Genomic DNA, 24583 nt, shown 5'->3' on the forward strand with positions numbered 1-24583 from the left:
CTCTGCTCCTGCCAGTCACTTGTCTAATTGCAGCGTCTGTCAGAGGAAACGTGGCTCCTCTCTCAAATGATTTACTGTTCTTTTCCTATTGCTTCTTTGCCGTTGTTGTTTACTAAGATGTTGGTTTCCAGGGTTGTGCTGAAGCAGAACGTATGAGCACATGGTGGTGCAAATGTTTTTAGGACTGTTTCTCTCTTTGTTTTTTTTCTTGTTTGGGTTTTATTATTGTTTTATTGTATTTTATTAAGTGTTTTCTGTCAAGTGACCTTGGGTGTTCTGAAAGGCGCTTTTAAATCAAATGCATTATTATTATTATTATTATTAATTTGAAATACATGTAATTAGAAACTATTAGAAAATGATAAAACAATAAATTTAAAAAATTTTTTATTTAGATATCTTACGTGTAAATAACAGTTTTGAGGTGATTCACCATGTATGGAGATTGGAGTTCCTGCGTCTTTGAGATTTTAAACCACATTTTGATGTTTGCCTGTCAAGCTGAAACAACCTTTCTGACGTTTTCTTCAAATGTATTTTAAATTGTCAAACTTTATGAAGGTTTTGGCATTTCTAAGAAAGTTTAATAAAACAAAATGAATGATTAGATGGTTAAACATAATAAAAACTGATTTAATTATGGAAATGAAAATTCTAATGAAATGAAAATGTATTTCTTCAGTCAAATGTTTTTATGTTCTTATGGAGTAAGTGCAATGGCATTGTGTTTTATTGTTGCATATTAATTCTTGTGCTATTTAATATGCTCATTTAATATGTTCTTTCTTTTTAGCCATCATGTGCTTAGTATAATGGACTACAGTTAAAAATTAGCCTGCTGGCTAACACTGGCACATTTACAGAAATGTTGATTAATGTGCACTGTTCTTAAATAAAAGAAAAAATAATAATAAAAACAAAAATTCCACTTTCTTTTTTCTGGGTCTCTCCTTTTTTATTATTATTTCATCTCATACCTGTAAAAATATATTCTCAAAATAAATAGTTATATGAAATAAATATAATGTATGTCCTAAAAAAGAAAATTATAAATAAGAATAAAATCTGTCACAACGTTTGTAAAGGTGTCCTTGTCCGTTCTTTGCTTGAGTGAACAACAGAATTCCTTCACGACTTTCTCAACAGCACAACAAAGTATTCCAGCTCAGAAGTCCACAATCAAAGTCACTGTGAAACTCAGACCAAGTCAGAGATGTCCATCTTCTCTTCTTCTCCGTGTGCTTTGCAGAAAAGTCAACAACTCCAAGCAGCATGGGGTATTTTCTGACCCAGAGCAAACATGGCTGTTTTCCAGTGCACAAAACTACCTTTTCTCTATGTAAACCAGCCACACGCTGTTGTGGATTATGACGTTTACCTGTTTTCTTAGCAGCCTTAGTAAAAGTGAAAAACAAACAAACAAACAAAAAAGGCCATTTTAGCAGCCACGACAGCAAAAGGCTTCGAGCAGCTGGGTTAATCTCAACTATCAGGTCCACGTTTTCCTCTTCGAGCATGCAGTCTGGATGGATTTGGGATTTTATGAATAAGAATATGAAGTAAATCCAGAAATAATCTGTATGGTCACCAGGACGCGTCTACAGGCCCAAAGTGTGAAGGGAATTGTCTCCCTGCTGGAGAGTTCTTGACTTGCAGAGAAACGTGGCTCAAATCCTCAGACCTGTCTGTTTTTTTCTCCTCTCCTCTCATTCCCAGCAGGGTGGAGTCTTTCTGGTTCTTTCCTTCTGTTTTATCCAGGTCAACATGCTCCATCATCTTCAGTAGAAAGAGGATGAGATTACTTGATTTGCCTTTTAGCCACAAACCACTTATTGCATGGTTAACACTCCTTTGCTCTCAGCTCTGGCCCAGAATGTCTCTGTACAAGTCTGGAACTCTGTCTGGATCTACGGGCCTCGGTAGGAAATGGGTGAACCTCTGATGTCGCCTTGACCTGGTTCCGTCTCGGGACGTCCCATCTTTGTTCAGCGCAACGAAGTAGAACGCCCCTTTCTCTCCGTGTCGGTAGATGTTCGAGGAGTATGTGTTGTACCAGTTTTCTTCAAACTGCTCCCTGAAAACGCTTTCTGCTGACAACTTTTCCTGCAAAGAGGAAAACAGGAAGACAAAAAAAGTGAGTTTTGTAGTGGAAACAGTGCCACCTGCTGGCTATAAACATGCACATGACCCGTCAGAAAGAATTTACTGCCAGGATAAGATTTAATTGTAGATATAAAAAAGAGGAAACAACTCATTTTGATTTATTTTAATAGAAGCCTCCTTACCGATCCGTACAATTCTCCCTTGTTGTTCATGGCGAGGTAGAGGCCACTGTCCACCCCTCTGATGCTGACCAGTCCCACTGCAAGACTGATGAACTCCAGAATACCTGTGCAGATCACATTTAGGGTACATCAGAATAAAGAAAAAACACATGCCTTGACTTAAAAAAGTCTGCTCTGAATCTCAACTAGACAGAGTTCTGTTCACGAAGCCACCAAATAACTGCAAATGTACAATGAGGAGACTTGTGGCACGCACAAAATTGCGTCAAATTCTCAACAGACAATATGTGCCCGAGTTGCTGCTGCAGGTCTGGTTAGATGAATGAAATTGGGAACCTAAAATCCTAATTTGGAAATGAGCAGGCAAGGAATTGTCCATTTGCTGTGCCATCAGGAGGGATTCTTTCATTTATTTGCACTAATTATGAGTGCAGCAGCATTTGTCCTGCATGCCAGGATGATGGTCATTTATCAGGGTTGGAGACTCCTGGAGATGGACGTGACGCATTCATGCAATCTGAAGGTTATTTTATATGTAAATATCCTTTGCATGACATTTTGAAAATATCTTACTTTTTGTGTCGGTGCCTCCACCAGGAATACTACTACTACTACTGCTGCTACTATTGGGCTGAAACACTCATCATATCGAATGGGTCTGTACCAAATCTGCTGTGGTCCTTCCTGGTGCCCTTCACGGTGCCGTCAGGGTGGATCTCCAGGTGAAAGCCGGTCCTGCAGTAAAGCTGCCTCCGCCTCAGAATCCCTTTTAGGTGGCTGAGGTCCGCCAGGCTTCGGGACAGCCTCTCCGCGGACACCAGGTGTTCCTGCCCCTGTCCCCCCATCATCAGTCCCGTCACGGAGTTGTAGTCCACAGCCCCCGCCGGGGAGAGAACAAAATGCGAGCCAACCGGAGCCGGAGCGGCACCAAAGCTGTCCAAAAATCCGTTGGCGAAGCTCCCAACCTCGGCCGCTGCCCCCATCACAGATTAGACTCCCGGTTCCGTTTGCAGCGCAGGAGATCCAAGGCGACGTCTAAGTGATGAGCAAAGAGACACTGTGTACCAGCGAGGGTCAGCCCGGGAAGCTACGGCGAAAGAAAAGTTGGGGGCAGAGAAAATCCCCAGCGAGTGCGTATTTCTGCGCTCCGGTAAGTAGATTGGGTGAAATAGAACTCCTACGTTATTCTGATGTGTACCAGCTTGTGGTTGCAGCAGTCCGTCTACCTCCTCTTCTCTCCTCTTCTATTTATCCTTCTCTCCTCTTCTCTCCTCACCGCTCCCTCTTTCCCCACACCTTGGGATACTCCCCCTTTTCGCAGATCAGGGTTTCTTCTCCCGCTGGATTCACTTTACGGTTTATTTATTTTTTTATTGCTGCTCCATCTCCGTTTCTTTCGCCTCCTAAAACTAACCGCCTCGCACAGGCCGCGAGTTGCCTTTTGATGCAAATACGCACGATCCGGCTCATTTCTGCGCCTCTCGATCCGCTCATTGCGCTGCTGTCTCATCTTTGATGTTCGGTTTCAGCGCAGAGAGCTCAGGGACTTGGAGAGGAAAATTAAAAGTACTCGTAAAATTGAGCACGGCAGTCTTATTTTTCATATTTATCAATCCTGCAGCCTCTCAACCGCCCCCTTATGCTCAAACAGGCGCAGACATTGTGCTCATGGGAACTTCAGCAGATTGCATGCGTGCCAGTGTTGCTGTGCGCTATTTCACTAATGTGTGGAAAACGAGAGAAAACGAGAGTGTCAAACGACCTGAAAGTAATATCACCATCATTTTTACGCCATCACCTCTCCAGATTTCGAAATGACTCAGGTGCGGTGAAAACAGAGGAAAGCCCCATTTTGCGTAATTTTCGCACTCTTGATTTACTGCTGTCGTTTCATGTAGCCCAGCCGCGCGCGCGCACACACACACGCACACACACACACACACACCTGTGCAAACGACATCACTTGACTGTCAATCCCCGCATTGATCTTCCATCGCGCTTTGAACAGCGGAGAAGCCCGTGTTCCTTAATTGTGGTCTTAAAAGCCAAATCAAAGAGAGCGGGTTTCAAAGCGCATGGGATTGGATCAACAAGCTGAAGATTGTTTGAACTCCAAACTTAGAAAATACCCCGACACTTGACACTTGAAGGCCTTCGGGAAAAATAAAAGTAAGGCGGGTTCTTCCAAATAAATCAAGTTTATAGGCTTACTCATGCGCTGATGTGTTTCTATAAGATTGACCTGGTCGTGATAAACATTAGACGCAAGAAAAGAAGCAAAGATCAGATGTGCATTTATGAAAACTTTAATGTTTATTTTTATGCAACATCTGATGACCTGTTTCCACCGATCAGCTGAATACTGTAATAAATCGTAGGCCAGAATAACTTAAAAGCGAAAGTTCAACAGCTGCCTTAAAAACTTGAGTCATGCCAACTTCAATGAACACTTTCTTTCAACTCTATATGTTAAGTTGTACAAATATGATAAATAATAACTATGCTTTGTTTGAATATTATATTGTGAGTCGAAACAACAAATCTTATTAGATTACAAAGTGGAAAAATCATTTTGTCTTGTTAAACACATAATACTACATTATGTTAACTTATACATTTGAGTTAGACATGTATGGTTGTCCATTCAAATTAAAAGTAGTTGTTAACTGAACAAATGGATTAATTGTTTTAACTTGTGTTATCAAAACGTCAGCTGTCATGCCAGTACAGGCAAACGGTGAAGGAAGAAACTTACAACAACACTGAAAAATGCTGGCTAACTCACACCTCATACACAACACGGGGAGCTGAGTTCTGAGCATTTAGCGAGAACAACAATTTTATTTAGTGCAGTGGTGTGAAACGGCACACCATTGTTATTCCTACGACCGCTCTCCTCACTTTCAGTGCCAACATGACAACAACAAATAACTCCACCTTTGAACACTAAACAAAGTAAAAACTAAGAACAACACGACCGCATAAATGTGCATAAATCCCTCAAATTAGAACAAAATAACTAAGAACATGAGTACCCACAATGCACCTCTCCCACTGCGGCTTTCACGGTGGGCGGGGTCATTTTTTATCTATAAATTGCAGTTTTAAGTTGACCGAAAGCACCGGAGTGAGGAAAATGTAATCATTTGTTGAAATAACAAGTAATTTTAAGTTTTCAATATCAAAACCCACAAACTTGAGTTTAACAATTAAAACTTAACAGGGAGACTTAGGTGAAATAGGAAAAATAAATTGAAACAACTTTTTGAGGCTGTCATCTTTTACAGTGTAGGCCTGCTGTTTTGATCATAATCGGGGACAAGAAGTCCTATAGCAGCTGGACAGAAGTGCACTCGGTCATTTCAACGCACACGCCCACGCAGCTCCCGTCTCCTGGGGGGTCCGGTTGATGAATGAGATGCAGCAGCAAGGTGTGCGCGCATGCGATTCTTGCATGCGCACAAATGGCACATCGTAGTAAATTTTATGTGTTTGGTCTTTATTGCGCATGCGCCCACGTGAGGTGTCATACTAACTGAGAGGCGTGGGCATACACACCTCTCCCTCCTTCCCTTGGTTCATTAGTATTTATGAGCAACACAAAAGGGAACTTTTTAGAAAAAGAGAAAGGATCAATCAGAGTCGCCCCGGGCTGATCAGATGTATCGAGTATCGACCCGGACTCAATGAAGACGTCAACACCTCAGACTGAGCAGTTCCCAGGGTCACGTGATTTGATTTAAATGATGATTTTCTTCCCCCTGCTGCCACAGAAGGAAACCAAGCATGTAAAGGACAACAGCATGAGGTGGAGGTGAGGGTGAGCCCCAAGTGTTACACCCCCACACTCACACACACACACACACACACACACACACACACACACACACACACACACACACACAAATAAAACATCCCAGCCTTAATCGAAAAGCTGATAATGGAATAACTGAAAAAGTAGCCTGGAGGTTATTAATGCAAGTGGTCGCTCCTAACTGCTGTCTGGGGAACTCCAGGGGTCCGCACAGGCAGAATTTTAAAGACCCATGCGAAAAATGGAGGGTGACCATTTGTTTGGCCATCATATCATAAACCATAAATGTTTTGCGTATATATATATATATATATATATATATATATCGAATAAGTAAAGACATTTAAAAAATTCCAATTAAAACAAAGATTTCACGCTAAATTTTGGGACTAAGATTTGTGAAAAAGGGCAACTTAAGATATAATTATAAACCTGAGAGTGATGATGCATTTAAGCACCCATGTTTGGCTTGATAATCACAAAAAGTGTGATATGTTAACACAAAACAGAGAGGATTCACTGCAACTCAGAGATACCATGGGCAAGAAAACCACATTAACTGCACAGTCACAATTTGCACAAGGCTAATTTCACACTCCAAAACAGACTTTTAGATATATTTAAAAGTTTTACATTGTTTTATGACTTTTGGAGGATTTTACTCACAGTTGACCATGTCACATAGTCTTTTGAACAGTTAAAGTGTAAGACCTCAGTTTTCTCTCAAAGTGTGCAGCAAGCAGACTGCATATTTTAGTACGGGAACAGTTTGAGGTTCATTTCTTAGTCTGGTGTTCATCTCACTCAGTTTGCTGAAAGCAGCAACACAGGTGTGTTATGCGTAGTAACCATACTGGCACTAATAAACCACTGACAGCGGCTTTAACATTTTTGTACTTGGTTGTCATACATTACTTTTACACTTTATACAAAAATAAAGGCATTTCTCTCAGCACAGATTTTTGATGTTAGAACTTAATGCAGTGGTAACATAGCAGTTTCCTGCTTCTCCACCCTACTGGTTGAAAGTGGAATTACAACTGTCATAAACAACCCTGCTGCAGCCTGCTGTAGCTAGCGCTAACAACAAGTTAACTTGAGCCAACCAATAATAAAACCACAATAAAGGACCACACCATTGGACAAAAATATTATTACTTACAAGTCCAGTAGTAGTAGTAGTAGTAGTAGTAGTATCAGTCTGTGATTTAGTAGCCTCCTTTAGCTTCCTCAAACTAGTGTAGGTTGTGCCAATGTTCACGCTTGTTTTAGCATCTTTGCTTTGCCCCCAAAGACATTATTCTGTTACTTTTACTTCCAATCTTGCCATGATGCCAACCAAAAACAAACTTCTTCTTTGTTTTCTTGTGATTTTTATTAATGATCAGTGACCTGAAATGCTAACAGCTAACATTACAGCCATAAAACAGGTAAAAAGAGTCCCTCTAGGACCTACCCGCTCCACAAAGTGTGGTTTTTGATCAGCAGAGGGCTACAGAGTGGTGTCAAATAATAGATTGGTCAAGTTTCTAACCCACAGTAACTGAGGTCAATGTTAAAGCTCTAGCTTAAAGTAAAAAACAATATTGTTACTTAAAAAAATTTAAATGACAAATGATTAGAATCAAAAGTGTTGTTGCACAGTCATCTAAAGGCTATGAGCAGAACATACGCTAACGGGCAAAATCAAGGTAATAAAAAATGTATTCAACCGTTTTGTGGCTTATTTTAAAAGATATCGATTGCCTTATCTGTTTTAACAAAAAGAAATCCACCGTGCTTCATGTGTGAACAGGTGACAGGCCCACCCATTAAACTTCTACCCTTTATTCTCCGAGCATCAAAGTCAGGAGAAAAGCCCCATCAGGTTAACATTAGTACATGTGAAGACTTAAATGAAGAGTTCATCTTTGATATCTGTTTGATATCTGCTTCCCACTGACTTCTTTGATTCTCCACTTACCACCAGAAATCTGATGCCACACTGACCTTCAATGAAAAGTGATGAATGACAAGATGTTGAAATCAGGGGTCATTCATGAATCTCACCCCCCAACCCCCATGCATGTAAAATGAGATGCCTTTTATGTCTTACGAAGGACAGATACATATTCAGCTGTTGTTTAAAAATTGAGGTTGTATCAATTTAAAAAATCTTTGATGGTGTCATAAACTATTATTTAAAATTTAAATATGTGTGATGTGTAAACAACATCCATAAAATTTTTGGTGTGTTCTTACTGTGTTTAGTTTCTAATTCCATTTTTGGTTCTTTGTAAAACACAGGAACAAACAACACGTTTTAAAGACCTGCGGATACCCGACATGGGCAATAAACACAGGAAAACAACAAACAACAACAGAAAGAAAAACATCAACCAAAGCAAAGAACCAGAAACCCAGAAAGACAAGAACCAAAACCAGTGATAACCTCACCATACATCAAAGGCATAACAGAAAAAATAAGAGCAACAATGTAAAAACACAACATAAACACACCAACAAAACCATACACAACGGTTAGAAACAGACTAGTACACCCAAAAGACAAAGTACCAGCTGGACTTAAATGTGGAGTCATTTATGAAATCCCATGCAAACTCTGCAATAAAACATACATAGGAGAAACCGGACGCCAACTCAACACACGAACAATAGAACATAGAAAGGAGTGTGAGAAAGAAACAAGTCAAAAACACACAAGAGCAGCAAAAGAAGAAGCAGAAAGTACAATAAAGAAGTCAGCCATAACAGATCACTGCACAAGAGAAAACCATTTAATGGACTGGGACAACACAGGGATCATAAATACCGAACAACAGAAATACAAAAGATGGATAAAAGAAGCTATGGAGATAAGGAGACGTGGATGTGGGACCATGAACAGACACGATGGGGTTTACTACTTGGATCGCGCATGGGACTGCATCGTCGGAGAGGGGAGATCGGGCAGCAGAGGGCGACAACGTGCTCTCCTGCCCGCGGATAAACGGAGTAGGAAGTGACGCCACCATCAGCGTCAGCTCTGAGGATGGTTTGCAATCGGCAAACGAAACGTACGTCAGCAAGGTAAAGAAAAACCTTATTTGTGTTTAAAAAAGAACCAAAAATGGAATTAACAACAATAATATTGCCTATGGTGGACACTAATCATAATCTCAGACAATATTCCACAAAAACGTTTTTTTCAATACTTCACAAGCTTTAACCCAAACGTAAGACAAATGTTACAACTTGTTATTAACAAAATTCACTGTTTCTATCTTTCTAAATGAGACTGTTTTAGTCCATTATTTACCACAAATCACTATGTCTTCGAAACACAGATTGCCTGGGCAAAAAAAAAAAAAGTTGCCACCAAAGAAAAAAGGTCACATAGTCTACACAGTCTAATATTTCCTTATTTCTTTATTGATTATGGACACACATTCCATGTACAATTTCACAAAATTTACTTCCGTTCAGCGTTGTATAAATTTTTCACCAAGATCTTGCACTGATGATGGTAGAGTCTGACCGCTGCACAAAGCCTTCTCCAGCACTTCCCAAAGATTCTCAGTGGGGTTAAGGTCTGGACTCTGTGGTGGCCAATCCATGTGTGAAAATAATGCCTCATGCTCCCCGAACCACTCTTTCACTATTTTAGCCCAATGAATCCTAGCATTGTCATCTTGGAATATGCCCGTGCTATCAAGGGAGAAAAAAAAATCTATTTATGCAATAATTTGGTCATTCAGTATATTCAGCTGACCTCATTTTTGAAACACATTTTGCTGAACCTAGACCTGACCAGCTGCAGCAAGCACAGATCATAACACTGCCCCCACAGGCTTGTACAGTAGGCACTAGGCATGACGGGTGCATCACTTATTCTGCCTCTCTTCTTACCCTGATGCATCATCACTCTGGAACAGGGTCCATCTGGACTCTTCAGACCAGTTTTTCAGAATGCGATGGACAGTTCTTAGCCCAGTTTTAGTTGTTTCTGCAATCTCCTCAGATGTTTTCTCTGCTTGTCAAACAGACTAACATATTTTCCATGACCATCAGATGTGTCTTTCCACCTGGTTGCTTAAGAAATGAGAAGCAACTCATTTCACAAGTTGGAGTTTCATAACTTGTTGTCAGATGAAAGATAATCACCCATGTTGTAATCAGCCAATAGGAGACTCTTACCTATTTGCCTAGTTAAATCTAGGTGACGACCTATTTTTGGCCAGGTCTTGTATAATGGTCAAACAAACCTAACTCATCCCCATTTCCTAACTATTTAATTAACTGAAAACACAAACACTGTTTGGCATTGGTAGACAATTCTGTCCTCAAGACCCAATAGGTCATTGGTGTCCAATCCTGGTCCTCATGGGACATCATCCTGCTTATTTACAGTTTTTCTCAGTTGCTAAAACACTCAAATCCATTGGCCGAAGAAAGTTCTCAGTTGCTTGAACTCGTTAAGCTAACTGTTCAGTCTGTCGTCCAAGGATGCAATTTTCACTTTAGAAGTGGGGGGGACACGGGGGGGGGGGGGGGTGTCTTTACAGTATGCTCCAATGGGAAACAGGCTTCAACACAAACGGTCGTTTTCCGCTTGGTCCTAGAGCTCAACCAGTGTTAATTTAACATAGCGTAATGTTGTTTTTGGATGGTAAAAAGTGCAGGGGTCAAAACTTGACTTTGGAAAATGTGGGGGGGACATGTCCCCCCTGCCCCCCCAAAAAATTACGTCCATGCTGTCGTCAATACATTAAACTGGGGCTATTCAACTCCAGGCCTCGAGGGCCAGCATCCAGCACATTTGGGTTTTAACGCTGCTTCAACGCACTTGATTTCAATCAGTAGGTGATTAGGCTTCTGCAGAGCCTGATGAGGTGCTGCACAGGTGATTCAACCACTGAATCAAGTGTGTTGGACTAGAGAAGCCACAAAAATGTGCTGGAATTGAATAGCCCTGCATTAAACCAATTCACACGGTTTAGCAAAACTCTAAACGTGTTCTCATTCTTAAAACACATTCTGCACTCTAATGCACATGCCGTCCATGCTGGTAAACACAAGTGGCAACAATTACATATCAAGAGAGTAAACATTTTATTGATGGAACACAATCAGTCAAAACTGACTTCATTTGTTTCAAATGATGCGCCAACCAATATAAACCAGTCCAGAGAGCAAACAGGTTGTTGATGGTGGGAATGTGAGAGTTTGAGAATTGATAGAAGAATTTATGGATGAGGATGAGGATGAGTGAGAGTGAGAGGTGGGGGAGAATATTGCATGTGATGTTGATGAAGTGCTCTGGCCTGCAGCCCAAAGGCAAAGAAAAAGCCCATTGATCACATGTTTTGCCCTTTAATTTGCATCACTTTCACTGTATACTCCAGCACAGTGCATTTTAGGCTGTGTAAGGTACAATGAACAAATTGTATGGCCCTGAACATTGTGCATTCCGTTTTTTTCAGTACTGACTGCTCAATAGATTTTGATTGGTTACATGTTCATATCATCAAAGAACAGGAATTACAGCATCACAGAGATAATTTTTGAGATGCATGGTACAGCACTGTAAAGGTAAGTGTTCAAGAAAGTAGCCTGACCAGCCAGCCCCATGCTTCCTTCTGGGAAGCATTGGGTCTGGAAACTCTTCTAGTCAAATAACCTCACCCCCTGAGAATTCTAACCGAGCCAATCAGCGCGTACGTCACACACCGCAACGCTGAGTTTCGCATAAACATCGAACATGGCGTCTGAAGTGGAGTTCGCTGCAGCTCTTTCCTCTGTCCTAAATGACTTAAAAACAACAACAAGTAGAAGCACTAAAAGCCTGTATTTAAAAACAGATGTTTGCGCCATCGCCAGACGCCATTTTTCACTACAGCTAAAAAACGACAGCGTTGCACTGTATAGTTGTCATTTCTGCCTTTTTTCTGACTGGTTACTTTTGAGCTGGCTAGTCCTGCCCCTCATGTGCCTCTTTGCCTGTGAGTAACCAGATTAGTTTCCTGTGTAGAATTAAACAGAGGTCTAAGAATTGTTAGACGCCTAACAAGAAGGAGGAAGAACAAAAGAAAATGCAAACAGCTAAATAGTGATTTCTGATTGGTGAAACATATGAAATTTGTTTTGAGATTAGAAATGTACTTCTCCCTGAGAACTGTTTTGAACAATGCGTTTTCTATTTTTTGGTATATTGTTTACTGACTGCTTGACAGTAAGTTTGAGCAGTTAGTTTATTGTTTGAGAGCAGTGTTTGATTTTGAGCACAGGTAAAACTGTTTTGAGGTGAAAGTTTGATTTTGCAAAAGGAGTCGGACGATTTTCAAATCACGCTTGAAGCTGAGTTTTAGTGTTTGATGTTTTGAGAAAATGGAGCAAGGTTTCAGGAATTGTGTTTTAGCAGTTGAAAAAAACTGTAATAGGCTTCTCCGCTCTGACACACCTGATTTTATTCAATGGGTGATTAGCAGGCTTTTGCAGAGCTCAACGGTCTCCACACAGAAAGTATGCTGGAACAGGAAAACCACTAAAACAGAGAAGGGCGTTTTGCTTAAACAAGCAGGATAGTGGCCCTCAAGGACCAGGACTGAACACAGTTTACAACACATTCTCACTCCCAGCGGGTCAAAAACAAACGCTTGGTCAGCCACCCTCCACGTCAGACCCCTGACGCCAAAAGTGCCCTTTTTCGTTACTTATGTGCGAAAAGGGGGTTTCCCCTTATTTGACTGCAGATCCCAATGCAGCGTAAAACTGACGCGATGAAATGTCCGCAGCCAGGACACCAAACAAGCTCATTGTACCTCACCTTAACCTTATCCTCTTATTTAACCTTATCCTCTTATTTAACCTTCCCCTCACCCCTATCCTAACCTTAACCATCTTGCCAGCGAACACGTTAGCGATGTGTCGATCGCTCTAAAAGCCGGCTCTCTGAAGTGAACAGCGGGAGCCGCCTCGTCATTGGTCGAGTTTGGACCGAGCCAACGTGAGGGGGAGGTTTCAACTACCATGGTGGAGGTTAAAAGTAGAGGGTATGTGTAACCTCCCCCTCGCCAGATGGTATGTTCTAACGTTCCCCTTGGGCGGCAAATATGAAAATTGACAGTCAGACTCTGACTGTCAGATAGTGATGGGAATTCCAGCTGGGAATATAGTCAGAGTGATTGCTGTGTGTATTTTAGTGATGGGAATTCGAGCTCTTTTTAGAGAGCCGGTTCTTTTGGCTCAGCTCACCAAAAAGAGCCGACTCTTTCGGCTCCCAAGTGGCTCCTCAGATTTTCTGTTGCGTAGAGTACATTTATAACCAAAATATTGCTAAACTATATGTAAAATAATTTACTGATGTAAAAAAAGCAATATATCAAATGTTTATAATTTCTATGGATTTAATCACTTTAAGAAATCTCCACTTTCCGACTGATGGCGCTCATTTTCTCACCGTCTTCGTCGCACTCTCCTCCCTCTCGCTCGCCTTTTTCCTCCTCCTCATTCCCTCTCGTCTCCCTCCACCTGCATGTGCTCTGCTGTGTGTCTGTCTGAGTCTGATCCTCCCTCTTCCACGCCCCTACTGCTCTGTGTGTGGACAGTCTGGACACGCAGTTACACATGTTAACCAATCGCCTGTAGCTTTCACCAAGGCAGGGGGGGGAGGGGGGGGGGCGGCTCCCAATGACGAGCCGGCTCCCGTCGTTCACTTCAAAGAGCCGGCTCTTAGAGCCGGTTCGTTCGCGACCGACACATCACTACTGTCAGAGTCAGAATGCGTGGGAAACAAACGCTTGATCACAGTGAGAGTAACGTTTTAGGTAGCAAGACGGTTAAGGTTAGGATGAGGGAGAGGGGAAGGTTAAAAATAGTGAAACGTTAAGGTTTAGGTGCGGTTAAACGAGCTGGTTCGGTGCCGCATTTAAGGTTTAGGTGCGGTTAAACGAGCTGGTTCGGTGCCACATCGGCTAAATGAGGGTTAAGGTTAGGATGAGGGAGAGGGGAAGGTTATAAATAGTGAAAAGTTAAGGTTTAGGTGCGGTTAAATGAGCTGGTTCTGTGCCGCATCAGCGGATATCTAATCACGTCAGTTTTACGCTGCATTGGGATCTGCAGTAACAAAAGGGAAAAACCCCTTTTCGCACATAAGTAACGAAAAAGGGCACTTTTGGCGTCTGGGGTCTGACGTGGAGGGTGGCTGACCAAGCGTTTGTTTCCGACGCTTAGGGTGTGAGAATGTGTTGCAGTTTAATATTTCCCTGCCTCAACACAAATGGGTAATCAACAAGCATCTGTGGAAAGTAAAATGCTGAGAAAATTCAATCATTTGAAGCAGAGAAAGATTTTTTTATCCTCTCCGTGTTCAGAATCAGCCACTGAGATATACACAGACTTAAGGGGTATATCTAATTAAACTAAAATTGAAAGTGACTTTGTCTTTAACAACTACAAGGATCCACTTTGATCTCTTCCTTGAGATTTTGTAGGATGTGCTTCTTTGTGGGGTTTTGTGTCCACTATTCAAGTTCCACATTCTTCAAGAACAAATTTAACAAGTCCTTTTTGTACATAAGCTTGTTAAGCATCCATCCATTTTCCTTACCTACTTGTCCATGCAAGGTTGCGGGGGGCTGGTGTCTATCTCCAGCGGTCTCCTGGTGGGGTACACTCTGGACAGGATCCCAGTCCATTGCAAGGCAACACAGGAACACAGAACAAACAACCAAACACTCTTACACACCTAGGGGTAATTTAGACCAACCAATGAACCTCACTGTCATATTTAGGGACTGTGAAAGGATGCCAGAGTAAATGGAGAGAACCCACATACAAGGACAACATGCAACCCCCATGCAGAAAAGCCCAGAGCTGGGATTTGAACCTTTTACTGCTGCAATCAACAGTGCCAGTCACTGCACCACAGTGCAGTCTGCTTGTTGAGCGTAATTTTGACCACTCAGGTCATATCCTTTTCCTCTTTACTTCAGAAAGAAGAAAAGATCAATCATCAATGACAGGAATTAGGTAACTCACCTACTAACCCCTGCCTGCGTCACACTCTGAAGAGAACAACAGAGCTCATCACCATGGTTGGTGAGACTGGTCACTTTAAGGGCACAGATCTCAAATTAGAAACTATAGAAATGATCCTTGATCCTGATGAGGAATAAGTGTAAAATATCATCTCACTCTAGGGCTGGGCGATATGACGATTTTAGACCGTTTTACAATCTACACATCTGACGGTCTGTCATTTTTGAGAGACCTTTTTATCACGATTCACAGCTCTGCTGTTGAAATTCTGCCTCTGAATGAAAAGGGAACTTACCCCAGGCGAATGACACGCCTTTGTTTGACCCTTAACCAATCAGAGTGAGTCACGGTAATGTATTAGGGCCCCGCTTGTTTTCACCTGTGTGTGAACAAACATGGCTTCGGCCGCGGCTGAGAGCGACAACGAGGTTTTCGTTCCGAAGAGGAACGCCTCGTCCGTTATATGGAACTGGTTTGGTTTTTCACCAGATGATAAAGAGCAGCGAAACGTCATTTACAAGGAGAGCGTCAAGGCAAGTGATGGCAACACCACAAACGTGTTTAATCACTTGAAAAAAAGGCATCCCAAACAATACAATGAGAGCCAGCTGGTAGCTAAAGCTAAAAAGCCTGCGGCTGCAGCGGCAGCAGCTAGTGCTTCTTCCAGGCAGCAAACGCTAACATAAACACTCACAAAACTCACTCCCTACAACAGAGACAGCAGACGATGGACCAGTGTGACCGATGCAGTGACGTACCACTTGGTTAAAGATTTGTGTCCCGTGCGAACAGTAGGAGTGGGATTTAAGAACATGATAAAAACATTGGATTCGCGCTACGAGTTTTCCAGCCGCAAGTATTTTTCGAACACCGCCATTCCACGCAGGTACGCTGAATGCAAAGTGAGAGTTGCAGAAAATATTCAGAATGCGCAGTTTTTTGCTACCACAAGCGATCTCTGGTGCAGCCGCACATCAGAGCCGTATTTGAGCTTAACTATCCACTACATGAGCAACTGGGAGCTACATAGTATTTTGAACAAGTTAATGTTTGCACAATACGTTTGCAATTGACATGTTTGCAATTTAAATATGTTTACGATTTTAATTTATGTTAAGTTACTTGAAAAACGAGAAAAACTGATTTTTGTAATCGTTTCTCTCAGGGCTTTTATCATCTCTGGTGTGGGTTTAAAATGTAAGTGTGTTAGCACTGTGCTGATTATCCCTAATATGAATAAATGTTTATTTATTCAATGGTTCTCTTCTTTAATACACAATTGAAGTTCTGCTATCCAAGGACAAAAAGTCGTGATAAAATCTAAATCGTGATAAAATATTTGAAAAATCGTGATATTCTATTTTGGCCATGTCGTCCAGCCCTATCTCACTCACAGCACCCTGTTCCTTACTCATGGTTCAGGAACAGAACCCATTCATCTAATCAAACAAAATGAGTATAACTCATTACTGCTAACGACAACAGAGCATCCTAAAATAGTCACAAATATGAAACCATTCAGTTCTCTTCATCTTTTGACATCTGCATCCTAAAATGATAAGTTCAAATAACTGTTCAATTAAGAGAATATGGCAGGGGCCAAAAATCTTTCATTCCTGTCCCGTTCTCCTTCAACACATCTTATATAATGAGTCTATCTCATATTTTAGTTTTACCTTTTAGGCTGAGTTACAGAAATAAATGGACTGTTGCACAATATTCAAATTTTCCATTTTCACCCGTATTCCTCCAAAGCTTTGGATGATGAAGGCTTAAGAACAGTTTTCAAAGGAAATGGAGCATTTCTGCTCAGAAGTCTCCAGAACAACGCATCTTAAACGATAGCTGTACAGTTATTTTGTAATTTGAGAAAAAACTTCTACCACACTACCAGTGGTTATTTTTGCATCCATTATAATATAATAGGTCTTTAATTGTTCATTTGCACTTTTTAATGTGTCTTAGTTTAACTGTGTTTTCCATTTTATGAAGGTCACTTAGAAGCTATCTTGTAGAATGTGCTGCTGTGGTGGGACTATACAGAAACCATTTCTATTCACATCATTTGGAAAAAAATAAAACCTTTTATTTTCACATCCATAAATAATCTACTACACTGCCCATTTATTACAAATACTTCATTATAGTAAATTATTTAGATTCTTTTTGGTGACTGTGGCTCAGTATTACCATTCTGTTGGTAAAACTTGCATCTTAAAAAGTTACTCATAATTTAGTTATTTATTCTACAATTATGAAAGGGCATCTTTGTTAAAAATCTGATGTATTCTTCTATTTTACACTAATATAAACCACTCTGATCATATTCTCCCCCTCATCACTCCAAAAAGAAGAAACGAACAATCAGCAATGGCAGGAATCATATGAAGTGAATTATTAACTCCTGTCAAGTTCATACACTGAAGAGAATATCAAGACTCATCATTGTGGTTGGTAAGACTGAGCACATTATAGTGATGTGTCGGTCGCGAACGAACCGGCTCTAAGAGCCGGCTCTTTGAAGTGAACGACGGGAGCCGGCTCGTCATTGGGAGCCGTCCCCTCCCCTCCCCCCTCCCCTTTTGCTTTGGTGAAAGCTACAGGCGACTGGTCAACATGTGTAACTGCGTGTCCAGACTGTCCACACACAGAGCAGTCGGGGTGGGGAGGAGGGAGGATAAGACTCAGACACACAGCAGAGCACATGCGGGCGGAGGGAGACGAGAGGGAATGAGGAGGAGGAAAAAGGCGAGAGAGAGAGAGAGAGAGAGAGAGAGAGAGAGAGAGAGAGAGAGAGAGAGAGAGAGAGAGAGAGAGAGAAGTGTGACGAAGACGGTGAGAAAATGAGCGCCAGCAGTTGGAAAGTGGAGATTTCTGAAAGTGTTCAGTTATTAAATGCATAGAAATGATAAATATTTGATATATAGCATTTTTTTCTTTAGTAAATCATTTAACACATAGATTTGCATTATTTTGGTTATAAATGTACTCTACGCAACAGAAAATCTTAGGAGCCACTTGGGAGCCGTAAGAGCCGGCTCTTTTTGGTGAGCTGAGCCAAAAGAACCGACTCTCTAAAAAGAGCCAGAATTCCCATCACTAGCACAATAGGGGCACATTTCTCAAATTAGAAACTATAGACATGATCCCTGAATGTATAGTCTTAGCAGTAACCACTGAATGAGTAGCAACTGATTCTCAGAGCAACCATCCTCAGTCATGGTGCTTCTGTTCCACCTAAACACGCCCACAGTGAGTGATTAGACATGAAACATACTTAAAAACATCAATACTAATGCTTAAGTAACTATAGGTGAATCTCAAAACATTAGAACATGGTGCAAAAGTCCATTAATTTCAGTAATACAGACTTGTGAAGGACTTTGAGACGACTTTAGTCATGATTTGACACTATATAAAAAAATGAATTGAATTGAGAAACCATCTAAAGGCTCAGAAACCCTTGGCAGGTGTTCTGGATTAATTAGCTGATTTGAGCGTGATATTGAGTCTAGAATATTGAACCTTTTCAAAATATTTTTATTGTCTGAGATTTTGAATTGGTGGTTTTTATAAGCTGTAAGCCATAGTCATTACAATTATAATAAATGAAGGCTTGAAGTATCTGTCTTTGGATGTAATGAGTCCATCTCAGATTAGTGTTATATTTAACTTTAAATTAATGAAATACATAAACTTTCACTTGAACTTGATCTCTGTCTAGTGGTGTTTTATACTCAAAATTGCTTTTTTAAATCAAATCAGTCACTAACGTAGCTTTGAACAACCACTCTGATCGTGTTCTCCTACCCATTACAGAAAGTAAAGAACGATCATCAATGGCAGAAATCATGAAGAACATCATTAATTCCTGCCTGCATCACGCTCTGAAGAGAACATTAAATGTCATCATTGTGGTTGGCGAGACTGATCACTTCACGAGCACATTTCTCAAGTTAGAAACTATAGAAATGATCCCTGAAAGTATAGTCTTAGCAAGTGAAGAGTTGAAAATAATATCTGACCTACAACACTGGGTTCCTCACTCATGGTTCAGATCCAGAATCTATTTTTCAGATCATGTAAACCAATAAAGTGTAACTCATCATTTAACAGAGCAACTAAAAACAAGGAGTTATAACTCTTAAATAATTAAATGATGTCAGAGAATATCTATATCTATCTATCTATCTATCTATCTATCTATCTATCTATCTATCTATCTATCTATCTATCTATCTATCTATCTATCTATCTATCTATCTATCTATCTATCTATCTATCTATCTATCTATCTATCTATCTATCTATCTATCATCTATCTGTCTGTCTGTCTGTCTGTCTGTCTGTCTATCTATCTATCTATCTATCTATCTATCTATCTATCTATCTATCTATCTATCTATCTATCTATCTATCTATCTATCTATCTATCTATCATCTATCTATCTATCTATCTATTTATCTATCTATCTATCTATCTATCTATCTATCTATCTATCTATCTATCTATCTATCTATCTATCTATCTATCTATCTATCTATCTATCTATCTATCTATCTATCATCTATCTGTCTGTCTGTCTGTCTGTCTGTCTGTCTATCTATCTATCATCTATCTGTCTGTCTGTCTGTCTGTCTGTCTGTCTATCTATCTATCATCTATCTATCTATCTATCTATCTATCTATCTATCTATCTATCTATCTATCTATCTATCTATCTATCTATCTATCTATCTATCTATCTATCTATCTATCATCTATCTGTCTGTCTGTCTGTCTGTCTATCTATCTATCATCTATCTGTCTGTCTGTCTATCTATCTATCTATCTATCTATCTATCTATCTATCATCTATCTATCTGTCTGTCTATCTATCTATCTATCTATCTATCTATCTATCTATCTATCTATCTATCTATCTATCTATCTATCTATCTATCTATCTATCTATCTATCTATCTATCATCTATCTGTCTGTCTGTCTATCTATCTATCTATCTATCTATCTATCTATCTATCTATCTATCTATCTATCTATCTATCTATCTATCTATCTATCTATCTATCTATCTATCTATCTATCTATCTATCTATCTATCTATCTATCTATCATCTGTCTGTCTGTCTATCTATCTATCTATCATCTGTCTGTCTGTCTGTCTGTCTGTCTGTCTGTCTGCAGAAAAAGTAATCCCAGGTGCCAGTGACAACACTGATCACTATTATTTAAATAAATCTCATCTCAAATATAAACATGACAATATTTTTTTTCATTCATACATGAAACTATACATAATTCCAGTTGTAGCTGTTATAGGAACAACTTGTATTTTTGTGGAGGTCTATATTTTATTGCAAAACACTTAAGTCACCTTTTAGCTTTCTGGCTGGAAGTTGGATTAACTCAAACTCCTATAGCAACAGACCAACCTGCTTTTCTGCTCTTGCCACTGATTTGAATCTATTTACATAAACTCAGGCAGGAGAGCTGCTCAAACCAGCTTTAATGTTTTGGTTATGAAACTAGATAGAATTATTTTCCACGTTATTTTTGGTCAAAGCCACAAGAAGAAACTGCAGAGGGACCATGGACCATATGTGGCCCCAGACGCGGCGCTTGCAGACCCCTTTCACTCTCTGTACATCTGCAGCTCCTTCGTGAGACTTTTCTCTGCATCTTTTCATCGCGTCCCAACATCTCGCGAGGAAATCACTGAAACGCGATAGTTTTGAGCTGCCCTTAAACTTAGCAACACAGCAGCAAAAATAAGGTCAACAATGGCCGCTTTCCGCAGAGTGGCAGCACTGGCTGGTAGGCTAAACCCGTGGTCACCGACGAGAGCAAAGCTATTCGGTGCTCCGGTCGATAATGGAAGAAGGACACGGAGGAGTTTTACGTTCGGGGTGTGTGTTACAGCGGGAGGCACCGCGGCTCTCTACTTCTTTCACGAAAACACAGACCGGGAGAGGATGAGGAGGAGAGACGTCCGCGGATTGCTGCTGTCCATGCTCACCGTGGAGGCGAAAGAGAAGGTGAGTGTCAGAAGACCGCAGCCACGGTGTTCGTGTGAAGCAGTTCCGTTTAGCTCTTGTGAAGTACGAAGAAACCAGAGTGAAAAAGTGAAAAAAGCCCATGCTTGGTTTAAACGTTCCCCTTCACCCTACTAGATTCACACGTCTGCTCTGCAGCTCTGGGAATTGCCTTTTTTTCTTGTTCTGAGCGGATAGACGGTCATTTATTTCCAAACACACCCTGTGGAAACAGTTTGGTCACTGTTTGGCAGCAAAATGATTTGTGCGCGCGCACAAGGGCAATGGCGCTCTCCGCTCGCGCTGGTGCTGAAATGACATGTCGTTTTGTCACTCAAGCAAGTGTGTGCAAGGACAGCTCACAACTGCACAGCCGTTCTTACTGTTACTATACAATGGACTTAATCACCAGCAGATACATTGTGTCAATACAAAACACTGTAAATAACAGTTTTGCTGCTTCTGTTCCACTGAGGTATATAAATACTAAGCCTACTTTTGTTTACATGGTTTTGTTTACATGGTTTATTTCCAGAAATAAAATTTTGATACATATTTTTATTGTCTACCTAAAGGTCGGCAACCACGTTTTTGCCTCTCTCTCTCTCTCTCTCGCTGTGTGTGTGTGTGTGTGTGTGTGTGTGTGTGTGTGTGTGTGTGTGTGTGTGTGTGTGTGTGTGTGTGTGTGTGTGTGTGTTCATCGCAATGGTGGACCCTAGGCTCAAACCTGAAGCCAACACAGAAGTAGCTAAAATTGCAGTTCCACCCTCATCCGTTAGGGGCTGGCACAGGAAGTGAGCAAATCCTCTTTGACTCCCAAGTTAATAATGCCATTTTCACAGCATAAATAAACATGTTTAAACATTTTAGGTTTAATAGAGCATCAGAGCCACGTGACTTCAGAGCAGGGCCGTGCAGAGACCTTTGAAGGGGCTGGTGCTCAAAGTTAAAAAGAAGCACATATAGAGCAAAGTTTTTTTAACAGATTCACGATCCAACAAGTTAAAAAGTTCAGATAATGAGACCCTTGGTTTCAAACAACATAATGTAAACTAGGAAAATATGTCATTAATTAAGGGAACGTTGTTTCATAAACAATTGTTTTAGTTTTTAAAGCTGACTTATGTTACAACCATATTTTTGCCCCTGATCTGAATCCAAGTTGTTTGATTTTTGATTATCTTCCAATACTGAGTCCTGTTCTGATACCAGGTGGTGATGCAATGCATTAAAAAAAGAAGAAGAAATGGAGAAAGTCCCATAGTCATCATCACATACTGGTGATCTCATTGGAGGGCAGTGGTGAGATGCAGCAGTGGCTGGGCTCGGGAACCATTTGGTGGTTTTACCCCCAATCCAACCCCTTAAAGCTGAGTGTCAAGCAGGGAGGCATTGGGACCCATTTTTAATGTCTTTGGTATGACCTGACCGAGAATCGAACCTGTGACTGGTGGCTGAGATCTTTTCCTGTCTTTAGGAAATTCCTGATCTAGTTCCATGATCTCACTCTGAACTCAAGACTAAACATGAGAGCTCTGCTACAACCTAACAACACTCTTTACAGAAGGCTACACACACACACACACACACACACACACACACACACACACACACACACACACGCACACACAAACACACACACACACACGCACACACAAACACACACACACACACACACATACACACACACACACACACACACACACACACACACACACACACGCACACACAAACACACACACACACACACACACACACACACACACACACACACACAGTCATTTCATACCATTTCTAGAATACTGCACATACCATGGCCATAACTTTGTTTCATGGTGCTGATCCAGAATATTTTCCTCATTATTTATTTCTGGTGTTATAATAATAATAATAGTCAACAATAAAAAAAACTTAATAAAGTAATAAAACATGCAGTTATGCTCACATTCACTTTTACCATCTCTTCGTGGGCAGCAGAACATTTATATAAATGACCCGCACTTGTATAGCGCCTCTCAGAGTAAGGACTCCAAAGCGCTTTACACTACAGTGTATCATTCATCCATTCATACACACATTCACACACTGATGGCGATGAGCTACGATGTAGCCACAGCTGCCCTGAGGCGCACTGACAGTTTAACCCTCTTATTACCATAATTATAACTGGTATTTATTTTTTCTGGCTGTGAAATAGTACAAAAAAGAGCAACATGTTTGTATTTCTGCTCCTTGTTTCAGAACAACCTCAGCTTTCAGTGTCTGGTTTGTATTTATTATTTATGTTTATAGAAGTCTGTAAAAATAAATGAAAAAAAAACAGATTTGAATTCTTTACATTTATTACTAAATAGGAACCTCAAAAGGACTTTGTCAGACTATTTCAAATGAACAGTTTAAACTCTGAACTTTATCTCAAACAGTCAGAAAACAGTGTGAACCCTGCCTCGTGTGTATCAGTTTTTACTTTTTCTATTTTCTAAATTTCTGACTGCAGCCCTGTCTGTGACCACAGGTAGGTCGATGCTCTGGTTCAGAGAATGGCATGAAGTAAAATAAATATTAGGTAACATAAAATAACACTCACACATCACAACTGTATGGAAATTTCTATCAGCATTATAATTATTGATAAGCCAGATAAAAAGTTATAATAAAATGTGAAATCTAAACATTTCATGACAACAGGTCAACTAATACAATTCTGCACAAATTTAAATTATATTTTCAGCTAAAAAAAATTTATTGTAAGTATAAATATTGCTGGAGTGAAGCTGAATCTTACTTTTAGTAAATAGTTGATAAAACAAGTTTGACAGCAATCAGTCCCTCATGTCACCAGGAACTTCTGGGACACCTGATTAAGGTGGATTTTCTTTGAGACGTTTCCATAACTTTATAAAAGCTGCTGATGCAGTTGATCAGTTATCTCCTCCGTTTCGTTCTCCGCTCTCCCGTCGCGGTTCGCTCCGTTTCCTGTGATGCTGAAAAGCTGGTTTCCCTCTAAAAGCGATTTTCGGAATAACATGAATTGCATCGTGTAATACCTCGTTGGAAAGCTCGTTTTATGTGCTTTTAGAAACCGCTGGAATTATTTTAATTTGATCAGCCATTCAGAAGTTTTCACGTGAAGAATCTCTCGTGTCCTCTTTTCTGTCTCAGACATGCTGACTCTGCCCAACACGCACTAACCACGGACTTAAATGTTAATGTAAACAAAAGCTCTGATATTAAAATTCGTCCAGCTGACGTGATGCAGGCAGAATAAAAAACTCACAGCTAGATGAGCGCAGACTCCTGCCTACAAGCTAAACACAGGTTTCAGTCGTCTCCATGGCGACAGATTTAGAGCGCCTGCAGGAACAGCCAATCACATGTTGGCATGACTCAGAAGAGCTAATCAGTGACCTTGTGGGCAGATCTAAGGGTTCA

At 40.5% G+C, this 24583-nt stretch overlaps 2 protein-coding genes, 2 non-coding genes and 1 pseudogene across 12 annotated transcripts in view; 1 reads left to right on the forward strand and 4 right to left on the reverse strand.

Annotated features, from left to right (window-relative positions):
* Nucleotides 1–225: 225 nt before the first annotated feature.
* On the reverse strand, nucleotides 226–3268 carry fgf20a (fibroblast growth factor 20a). The gene is made up of 3 exons (XM_015967879.3): nucleotides 2950–3268; nucleotides 2286–2389; nucleotides 226–2103 (listed from the first exon to the last, which is right to left on the reverse strand). The coding sequence occupies exons 1-3, from the start codon at nucleotides 3266–3268 to the stop codon at nucleotides 1858–1860; spliced, it is 669 nt and encodes a 222-aa protein (XP_015823365.1). The 3' UTR covers nucleotides 226–1857.
* Nucleotides 3269–3304: 36 nt separating this feature from the next.
* Nucleotides 3305–24583, forward strand: part of micu3a (mitochondrial calcium uptake family, member 3a) — an 88388-nt gene continuing 67109 nt past the window's right edge. For 8 of the 9 annotated variants that reach the window (XM_054743563.2, XM_054743564.2, XM_054743566.2 and 5 more), the window contains exon 1: nucleotides 20854–21154. In XM_054743563.2, the coding sequence (XP_054599538.1) occupies nucleotides 20900–21154 (255 nt within the window). In that variant the 5' untranslated portion in view covers nucleotides 20854–20899. Of the gene's footprint in view, nucleotides 3436–20853; nucleotides 21155–24583 lie in introns of those variants that run through there. The other variant, XM_054743570.2, reaches the window with a different exon arrangement.
* LOC129164496 (small nucleolar RNA U3) lies at nucleotides 15036–15242 on the reverse strand. Its single transcript, XR_008564067.1, has one exon. It is a non-coding gene; the product is annotated as a small nucleolar RNA U3 (small nucleolar RNA).
* LOC129164500 (small nucleolar RNA U3) lies at nucleotides 17429–17617 on the reverse strand (annotated as a pseudogene).
* LOC129164493 (small nucleolar RNA U3) lies at nucleotides 18904–19111 on the reverse strand. The gene has a single exon (XR_008564064.1). It is a non-coding gene; the product is annotated as a small nucleolar RNA U3 (small nucleolar RNA).

This window comes from Nothobranchius furzeri, chromosome 4 (genome assembly GCF_043380555.1).
Source record: "Nothobranchius furzeri strain GRZ-AD chromosome 4, NfurGRZ-RIMD1, whole genome shotgun sequence".
Classification (NCBI taxonomy): domain Eukaryota; kingdom Metazoa; phylum Chordata; class Actinopteri; order Cyprinodontiformes; family Nothobranchiidae; genus Nothobranchius; species Nothobranchius furzeri.

Bases quoted from the DNA above. Each gene is read 5' to 3' on its own strand.
- fgf20a (XM_015967879.3), bottom strand. From the start codon at position 3,268: ATGGGGGCAGCGGCCGAGGTTGGGAGCTTCGCCAACGGATTTTTGGAC. The intron at 2,390-2,949 runs GTACAGACCCAT...TGATCTGCACAG, and splicing joins GAAGGACCACAGCAGATTTG to GTATTCTGGAGTTCATCAGT. The intron at 2,104-2,285 runs GTAAGGAGGCTT...TCCTCTTTGCAG, and splicing joins AGGGAGAATTGTACGGATCG to GAAAAGTTGTCAGCAGAAAG.